This window comes from Oncorhynchus masou, chromosome 24 (assembly GCF_036934945.1).
Source record: "Oncorhynchus masou masou isolate Uvic2021 chromosome 24, UVic_Omas_1.1, whole genome shotgun sequence".
Classification (NCBI taxonomy): Eukaryota; Metazoa; Chordata; class Actinopteri; order Salmoniformes; family Salmonidae; genus Oncorhynchus; species Oncorhynchus masou.
In genome coordinates, this window is record NC_088235.1 from 44,624,143 (window position 1) to 44,634,142 (window position 10,000).

Sequence of the window (10,000 nt, forward strand, 5' to 3'; positions counted from 1 at the left end):
GTGAAATAAAAAAACACAGCCTCTATCTCTCTCTCTCACTCCATCTTCTCTGCTGCTTATCTCCATGGGCATTTCATACAGCTGCTTCTACACCCTGACTATATGGGCCTGGTGTGTACAGCAATGACCACTCTTCTCTGAGTGGAGGAGTGGAAAATAAGTGTAATGCCTGTGAAATTGTGAGGGTGAGGGCAGAGTCATTTTCTGAAGGTCTCCCATGCCAGGCACTTTGTGATTCCAGGCTGACTGTACTGTAGTCCCAGTGTGGGGCCAATCAAACTGCAAGGACATCTGGTGTTTTGATTAGCCTATGGGGCCGGAGGTCTCACAACCTTCTCAACATGAACAGAGGACACATACACACAGCCAGTGTGATTTCACAGCTTGTCAGATGTACAGTGTAAACATGAATTACTTTTTTTTAAATCACTGTTTCTGTGTGTGCATGTTTGTGAGTGAGTGAGTGTGAGTGAGTGAGTGAGTGAGTGAGTGAGTGAGTGAGTGAGTGAGTGAGTGAGTGAGTGAGTGAGTGAAAAAATACTAAATTCCCTTATGTTGATGACTTTTTGCAAATCCAATCAGATTTCCATATTGATTCAACGTCATCACATTTAATTATTTGGTTTAAATGATGTGGAAACAACATTGATTTAACCAATTTTTGCCCACTGGGATATCACCACTTGTCACTCCTGGACCAATAGGAAGAGATTAGGCTCTGGTCCAAATCTGTAACCAATAGCGACTGTCCTTCCTGATAACAGCCTATTGTCTCTTTCCAAGACTCCTGCCAAAACCAACACTGGGACTTACTCAAGCCTTTGATTCATCAAGAGATCAACAGTGTTATTCTGGCTCCTTGGATTCAATGTGAAATGTAATCTGTTGTCTCCCGTTACAAGAGTTGGCAGTGGTGTGTTCTGTGGGTATTGTTAAGGAGAGGAAGTAGTTAGATGTTTGAGGTGAGAGAGGGGTCACTTAGTGCTGCTACAAATGGGATAGAGGTGAGCTGGGTTATCTGGATGCCTGGATGTTGGAGGAAATGTCTAGCAAGGAGGGGTTTTGTAGAGGAAGAGGAGAATTTAGGGCCTTGCAGAGGGAAACAGAGTGAGTGATTTTAGGCAGCAGGGAGGGTATTAGTTGACTGCCATTGCATATTGAGAGGAGGGGGTCAGAGAGGGAGTTTGATGAAGATGGGCAGCTCAAGTGGCAGTGATATATTTTCTGAATGATTTATCAGAACACACTGGTTCACTGTTTCACTGTTTCCAATTCATCAGAATGTAGCATCCCTCCATGGGCATCACTATTATCATGGAGAGAGAGAGTGAGGGAAGGAGACAGAGAGAGAGGGGGAAGGAGACAGAGAGAGTGAGGGAAGGAGACAGAGAGAGAGTGAGGGAAGGAGGCAGAGAGAGAGAGAGAGAGGGAAGGAGGCAGAGAGAGAGAGTGAGGGAATGAGACAGAGAGAGAGTGAGAGAAGGAGACAGAGAGAGAGTGAGGGAAGGAGACAGAGAGAGTGAGGGAAGGAGACAGAGAGAGAGAGAAGGAAGGAGACAGAGAGAGAGTGAGTGTGGGAATGAGACAGAGAGAGAGTGAGGGAATGAGACAGCGAGAGAGTGAGAGAAGGAGACAGAGAGAGAGTGAGGGAAGGAGGCAGAGAGAGAGTGAGGGAAGGAGACAGAGAGAGAGTGTGGGAAGGAGACAGAGAGAGACTGAGGGAAGGAGGCAGAGAGAGAGTGAGGGAAGGAGACAGAGAGAGAGTGAGGGAAGGAAACAGAGAGTGAGGGAAGGAGGCAGAGAGAGAGTGAGGGAAGGAGACAGAGAGAGAGGGGGGAAGGAGACAAAGAGAGAGAGAGTGAGGGAAGGAGACAGAGAGAGAGAGAGAGAGTGAGAGAAGGAGACAGAGAGAGTGAGGGAAGGAGACAGAGAGAGGGAGGGGGACAGATACAATTAAAAGTGGTTTTACATTCAGCATTTCAGCCTCAACATTAATATGCTCACACAGGACACACATGTACACGTACACACACACAAACTCACACACAAAGACCCAGAGGCACACACACTCACACACCAAATGAATAATAAGGACCATTTTACATTTAGAGAATATGCTGCATTAAAAGTGGTGAGTGCAACAGCACAACAGGGCTGTTTTTCTCACAGTAAACAACACAGAGTCTTACGGTCGGTTCACACCCAGCCTACACAGGCAACAATACAGGGAGTTGAAGGGAGACAACTATCCCTATGATCGGGATTTTGGATGTTAACAAAGCATACACTAAAAGGTCTCTTAGAAAGACAGGGTGACTATGGGTGCAGTAGCACCAATCAAATAGATAATACATCTGTAATGTATGGTTTTGTGTTTTTGCAGATAAATGAATGGTATTTGCTCTTGTCCTGACTTAAGTTACAGTATGGGCCTGTGAGTGGTGTGGTCGTGGTGTTAGTATATCTATGGAACGATATACAGTGTGAACTTTTTTGAGGGGAAGTGTTTTGCATACAGTATCCCCAAAGCCAACACCCCCTTTGGCCGCCTTTCCCTCCAGTTCTCTGTTGCCAATGACTGGAACGAATTGCAAAAATCACTGAAGCTGGAGACTTATATCTCAATCACTAACTTTAAGCATCAGCTGTCAGAGCAGCTTACTGATCACTGCACCTGTACACAGCCCATCTGTAAATAGCACACCCACCTACCTCATCCCCATATTGTTATTTATTTTTGCTCTTTTGTACCCCAGTATCTCTACTTGCACATCATCATCTGCAGGTCTATCACTCCAGTGTTAATGCCAAAATGTAATTATTTCTCCACTATGGCCTATTTATTGCCTTACCTCCCTAATCTTGCTACATTTGCAAACACTGTATATATATTTTTATATTGTGTTATTGACTGTACGATTGTTTATCCCATGTGTAACTCTGTGTTGTTGTATGTGTCGAACTGCTTTGCTTTATCTTGGCCAGGTCGCAGTTGTAAATGAGAACTTATTCTCAACTGGCCAACCTGGTTAAATAAAGGTGAAAAAAAAAGAAAGTGTTGCCGTGGGTGATGAGGAGTCATTATGCATTGGGCCAGTCAGAGTGCCAGCTTAGCAGTTCTAGGATCAGTTTGTCAGACCCCACTCTGGGCTGGACCTTAAACACACTCAGATCTACTTATAAATAGTCAATACCTGACGGACTACTTCAAAGGATGTGTATGTGCCGGAAATCCAAATAGTTGCTATCATCATCAAGTGTAATAAGAGATTTGGCAGAGTGATGAAGTGGTTTCAGAATGTGATTGCTTGGTTTGAGCGTGATATGTGTTTGTGATGGAGTGAGATTTTTTTTTTTTTGGTCAAAACTTATATTCAAAATCATCTCAGATTTCTACCCATCCTCTTCTCCACATGCTGTCTTTCAGAACTCATTGTGGTTTGTCTCTACCTGCTTCCTGCTGCCTGTTGCCTGCTGCCTGCTGCCTGCTGCCTGCTGCCTGCTGCCTGCCTGTGTTCTGTTCTGTCTCTCTCTGTTTCCTCCTTTTATACTCCAACCTGTCATTTCCTCACTGTCTCTTCCTTCTCTCTTCTTCTCTTATTCTCTTCCTTTAGCAAATGTATAAAGGTCAGAATCATTGATGACGAGGAGTACGAGAAAAACAAGACCTTCTACGTGGAGATGGGAGAACCTCGCCTGATGGAGACCAATGACAGTAAAGGTGGGGGAGATAGTCCTGGGGGTTACAGGGGGGGGGGTCAGAATCTCCTACCCTGACCTCTGACCCTGGGCCTGACGTCCACTGCACGGCGCTGCATTGCCCTGCACTGAACATTCACACCAGCAGGAGGCACCAAGAGGGCTAGGAGGATGCTACTGTAGGTAGAGAGCATGCATCTCACCACAGGAAAGAGTAGGACTTCCAATTACACACACACACACACAAATACAATGACAGCACGCAGCGTGCTCATCTGCCACTCAGTGTGCCCTCGGCGGAAATGAACGTTCAGTGGCCCACCTTGTGTCACCACCACCTCTCATTCCCACGACTGGTTGTGTGTGTGTGTGTGTGTGTGTGTGTGTGTGTGTGTGTGTGTGTGTGTGTGTGTGTGTGTGTGTGTGTGTGTGTGTGTGTGTGTGTGTGTTTAAACATGCATGGTTCCAACCCCGCTGCCTTGTTGTCTTGTGTCCCTGCAGGAAGACCATAGCCATTAAAATACTTGACCGTGAGGAGTATGATAAGCACAGCTACTTCACCCTAGAGCTGCAGACGCCCTACTGGAGAACGAGAGGCTGGACAGGTGTGAGAGAGCTGACCAACTAAACACACTGGAGTTGGAGCTCACTTGTCTCCTCTTCTCTTTTATCCTCTCCTCCTTTACTTTGTTACTTTCTCCTTTCGCTTTACTGTTCTAATCTCCTCCTCCAAAGTCTCTATTTGACTCAGTGTACTCACACCTTTCCTCACCTCTCTCTCTCCTGCCTGGCTATCTGCGATTCTCACTTTGCTCAACTACCTGTGTACGCTGACCTTAAGAATTCCTACCCACAAAGACAATGCTCGTCCAACCCTGCGTTAGTGCTATAGTGGACTTGCACTGTATGGGCGCTGGAATGGGGGTGTCCAAAATGTGCCCGACGGAAATGTGGTATTCTAATGATGTCACGTCAGTACATACGCTTACAGGATATACTTCCCACAAGGTTGCATTATCTTATATCAGCAGCAGTGACAGAAATAAACAGTGGAGATAATTGCACAGATTAGATTGTTTATACCACGCACCACTCCTGGCCAAGAGTGTGTGTCTGTCCCACTGTGTTTATCCTGTACCACAGTTAGTACCTCATAACCTTCTTAGTTTTAATCTCAACTCTGAAACACTAATGAATTTTCCACCCCTAACTGTTTCTTCATCGCTTATGGAAAATGTTTCTGTTATTATCAGTCCTGATCTATTTATTAATAGCGCCATGTTAATGATAAAGATGTATGATACTATATGCTGATCAAAGAGGTTAGGTTGAATGAAACATTATTACGGGACAACCAGAACCAGAAGAACTTGACAAGTCCTCAAAGAACATCAAAGTCACAACCAGACTAGAGATGCCAGATCAGTACAGAGCAAATACGATTACAGGTGTGCAATTCAATCTGCCCTGTCTCTGGCGTGAAGCTTTAAAAGCCTTCAATTTACAACAGGAGGAATAGGATTCAACCTATTAGTACACAGATGCTGCCATAAGCAGTGATGCTAGTCTGTTTGCTGTGTGTTTTAGTGTCGTTGCAGACGCTGGTGGCTGCTGGGAGTTTTATGACCAACATATTGGTCCCCCTGATGTCTCTTCTGTCCTTCTGATTAAGTCCACCAGTGTCCCTACCCAGGCTCCTCTCTTATGTGGTGATTATTGTCCCCTGTTTTCCTTACCCAGTCTCCTCTCTTAAGAGGTGATTATTGTCCCCTGGTTTCCCCCCCCCCCCAGTCTCCTCTCTTATGTGGTGATTATTGTCCCCTGGTTTCCTTACCCAGTCTCCTCTCTTATGTGGTGATTATTGTCCCCTGCTTTTCCTCTCAGTCTCCTCTCTTATGTGGTGATTATTGTCCCCTGGTTTCCCTACCCAGTCTCCTCTCTTATGTGGTGATTATTTTCCCCTGGTTTCCATCCCAGTCGCCTCTCTTATGTGGTGATTATTGTCCCCTGGTTTCCCTCCCAGTCTCCTCTCTTATGTGGTGATTATTGTCCCCTGGTTTCCCCCCCAAGCTCCTCTCTTATGTGGTGATTATTGTCCCCTGGTTTCCTTACCCAGTCTCCTCTCTTATGTGGTGATTATTGTCCCCTGGTTTCCCTCCCAGTCTCCTCTCTTATGTGGAGATTATTTTCCCCTGGTTTCCCTACCCAGTCTCCTCTCTTATGTGGTGATTATTGTCCCCTGCTTTCCCTACCCAGTCTCCTCTCTTATGTGGTGATTGTCCCCTGGTTTCCATCCAAGTCTCCTCTCTTATGTGGTGATTATTGTCCCCTGGTTTCCCTCCCAGTCTCCTCTCTTATGTGGTGATTATTGTCCCCTGGTTTCCCTCCCAGTCTCCTCTCTTATGTGGTGATTATTGTCCCCTGGTTTCCCCCCAGTCTGCTCTCTTATGTGGTGATTATTGTCCCCTGGTTTCCCCCCCAGTCTCCTCTCTTATGTGGTGATTATTGTCCCCTGGTTGCCCCCCAGTCTACTCTCTTATGTGGTGATTATGGTCCCCTGGTTTCCCCCCCAGTCTCCTCTCTTATGTGGTGATTATCGTCCCCTGGTTTCTCTCCCAGTCTCCTCTCTTATGTGGTGATTATTGTCCCCTGGTTTCAGTACCCAGTCTCCTCTCTTATGTGGTGATCATTGTCCCCTGTTTTCCCTCCCAGTCTCCTCTCTTATGTGGTGATTATTGTCCCCTGATTTCCTCCCCAGGCTCCTCTCTTATGTGGTGATTATTGTCCCCTGGTTTCCTTACCCAGTCTCCTCTCTTATGTGGTGATTATTGTCCCCTGGTTTCCCTACCCAGTCTCCTCTCTTATGTGGTGATTATTGTCCCCTGGTTTCCCTCCGAGTCTCCTCTCTTACGTGGTGATTATTGTCCCCTGGTTTCCCTCCCAGTCTCCTCTCTTATGTGGTGATTATTGTCCCCTGGTTTACCTCCCAGTCTCCTCTCTTATGTGGAGATTAATGTCCCCTGGTTTCCCTACCCAGTCTTCTCTCTTATTTGGTGATTATTTTCCCCTGGTTTCCATCCCAGTCTCCTCTCTTATGTGGTGATTATTGTCCCCTGGTTTCCCTCCCAGTCTCCTCTCTTATGTGGTGATTATTGTCCCCTGGTTTCCCCCCCCCCCAAGCTCCTCTCTTATGTGTTGATTATTGTCCCCTGGTTTCCTTACCCAGTCTCCTCTCTTATGTGGTGATTATTGTCCCCTGGTTTCCCTCCCAGTCTCCTCTCTTATGTGGTGATTATTGTCCCCTGGTTTCTCCGCCAGGCTCCTCTCTTATGTGGTGATTATTGTCCCCTGGTTTCCTTACCCAGTCTCCTCTCTTATGTGGTGATTATTGTCCCCTGGTTTCCCTCCCAGTCTCCTCTCTTATGTGGAGATTATTGTCCCCTGGTTTCCTTACCCAGTCTCCTCTCTTATGTGGTGATCATTGTCCCCTGGTTTCCATCCCAGTCTCCTCTCTTATGTGGTGATTATTGTCCCCTGGTTTCCCCCCCAGTCTCCTCTCTTATGTGGTGATTATTGTCCCCTGGTTTCCTTACCCAGTCTCCTCTCTTATGTGGTGATTATTGTCCCCTGCTTTCCCTCTCAGTCTCCTCTCTTATGTGGTGATTATTGTCCCCTGGTTTCCCTACCCAGTCTCCTCTCTTATGTGGTGATTATTTTCCCCTGGTTTCCATCCCAGTCTCCTCTCTTATGTGGTGATTATTGTCCCCTGGTTTCCCTCCCAGTCTCCTCTCTTATGTGGTGATTATTGTCCCCTGGTTTCCCCCCCAAGCTCCTCTCTTATGTGGTGATTATTGTCCCCTGGTTTCCTTACCCAGTCTCCTCTCTTATGTGGTGATTATTGTCCCCTGGTTTCTCCGCCAGGCTCCTCTCTTATGTGGTGATTATTGTCCCCTGGTTTCCCTCCCAGTCTCCTCTCTTATGTGGAGATTATTTTCCCCTGGTTTCCCTACCCAGTCTCCTCTCTTATGTGGTGATTATTGTCCCCTGCTTTCCCTACCCAGTCTCCTCTCTTATGTGGTGATTGTCCCCTGGTTTCCATCCAAGTCTCCTCTCTTATGTGGTGATTATTGTCCCCTGGTTTCCCTCCCAGTCTCCTCTCTTATGTGGTGATTATTGTCCCCTGGTTTCCCTCCCAGTCTCCTCTCTTATGTGGTGATTATTGTCCCCTGGTTTCCCCCCAGTCTGCTCTCTTATGTGGTGATTATTGTCCCCTGGTTTCCCCCCCCCCCGTCTCCTCTCTTATGTGGTGATTATTGTCCCCTGGTTTCTCTCCCAGTCTCCTCTCTTATGTGGTGATTATTGTCCCCTGGTTTCAGTACCCAGTCTCCTCTCTTATGTGGTGATCATTGTCCCCTGTTTTCCCTCCCAGTCTCCTCTCTTATGTGGTGATTATTGTCCCCTGATTTCCTCCCCAGGCTCCTCTCTTATGTGGTGATTATTGTCCCCCGGTTTCCTTACCCAGTCTCCTCTCTTATTTGGTGATTATTGTCCCCTGGTTTCCCTACCCAGTCTCCTCTCTTATGTGGTGATTATTGTCCCCTGGTTTCCCTCCGAGTCTCCTCTCTTACGTGGTGATTATTGTCCCCTGGTTTCCCTCCCAGTCTCCTCTCTTATGTGGTGATTATTGTCCCCTGGTTTACCTCCCAGTCTCCTCTCTTATGTGGAGATTATTGTCCCCTGGTTTCCCTACCCAGTCTCCTCTCTTATTTGGTGATTATTTTCCCCTGGTTTCCATCCCAGTCTCCTCTCTTATGTGGTGATTATTGTCCCCTGGTTTCCCTCCCAGTCTCCTCTCTTATGTGGTGATTATTGTCCCCTGGTTTCCCCCCAAGCTCCTCTCTTATGTGTTGATTATTGTCCCCTGGTTTCCTTACCCAGTCTCCTCTCTTATGTGGTGATTATTGTCCCCTGGTTTCCCTCCCAGTCTCCTCTCTTATGTGGTGATTATTGTCCCCTGGTTTCCCCGCCAGGCTCCTCTCTTATGTGGTGATCATTGTCCCCTGGTTTCCTTACCCAGTCTCCTCTCTGATGTGGTGATTATTGTCCCCTGGTTTCCATCCCAGTCTCCTCTCTTATGTGGCGATTATTGTCCCCTGGTTTCCCTCCCAGTCTCCTCTCTTATGTGGTGATTATTGTCTCCTGGTTTCCCTCCCCAGGCTCCTCTCTTATGTGGTGATTATTGTCCCCTGGTTTCCCTACCCAGTCTCCTCTCTTATGTGATGATTATTGTCCCCTGGTTTCCCTCCCAGTCTCCTCTCTGATGTGGTGATTATTGTCCCCTGGTTTCCCCCCCAGGCTCCTCTCTTATGTGGTGATTATTGTCCCCTGGTTTCCCTCCCAGTCTCCTCTCTGATGTGGTGATTATTGTCCCCTGGTTTCCATCCCAGTCTCCTCTCTTATGTGGCGATTATTGTCCCCTGGTTTCCCTCCCAGTCTCCTCTCTTATGTGGTGATTATTGTCTCCTGGTTTCCCTCCCAGTCTCCTCTCTTATGTGATGATTATTGTCCCCTGGTTTCCCTCCCAGTCTCCTCTCTGATGTGGTGATTATTGTCCCCTGGTTTCCCTCCCAGTCTCCTCTCTTATGTGGTGATTATTGTCCCCTGGTTTCCCCCCCCCCAGGCTCCTCTCTTATGTGGTGATTATTGTCCCCTGGTTTCCTTACCCAGTCTCCTCTCTTATGTGGTGATTATTGTCCCCTGGTTTCCCTCCCAGTCTCCTCTCTTATGTGGTGATTATTGTCCCCTGGTTTCCCCCCCAAGCTCCTCTCTTATGTGGTGATTATTGTCCCCTGGTTTCCTTACCCAGTCTCCTCTCTTATGTGGTGATTATTGTCCCCTGGTTTCTCCGCCAGGCTCCTCTCTTATGTGGTGATTATTGTCCCCTGGTTTCCCTCCCAGTCTCCTCTCTTATGTGGAGATTATTTTCCCCTGGTTTCCCTACCCAGTCTCCTCTCTTATGTGGTGATTATTGTCCCCTGCTTTCCCTACCCAGTCTCCTCTCTTATGTGGTGATTGTCCCCTGGTTTCCATCCAAGTCTCCTCTCTTATGTGGTGATTATTGTCCCCTGGTTTCCCTCCCAGTCTCCTCTCTTATGTGGTGATTATTGTCCCCTGGTTTCCCTCCCAGTCTCCTCTCTTATGTGGTGATTATTGTCCCCTGGTTTCCCCCAGTCTGCTCTCTTATGTGGTGATTATTGTCCCCTGGTTTCCCCCCCCAGTCTCCTCTCTTATGTGGTGATTA

The 10,000-nt window shown here is 47.3% G+C and overlaps 1 protein-coding gene across 3 annotated transcripts in view; it reads left to right on the forward strand.

The window, feature by feature from the left end:
• The window catches only part of LOC135512236 (sodium/calcium exchanger 1-like), a 181,103-nt gene that overhangs the window by 131,779 nt on the left and 39,324 nt on the right, over positions 1–10,000 (forward strand). Inside the window, exon 3 of one of the 3 annotated variants that reach the window (XM_064934043.1) lies at positions 3,615–3,721. The exons of 1 other annotated variant lie outside the window; for it this stretch is intronic. In XM_064934043.1, the coding sequence (XP_064790115.1) occupies positions 3,615–3,721 (107 nt within the window). Of the gene's footprint in view, positions 1–3,614; positions 3,722–4,200; positions 4,305–10,000 lie in introns of all 3 variants that reach the window. One more of the 3 variants, XM_064934044.1, reaches the window with a different exon arrangement.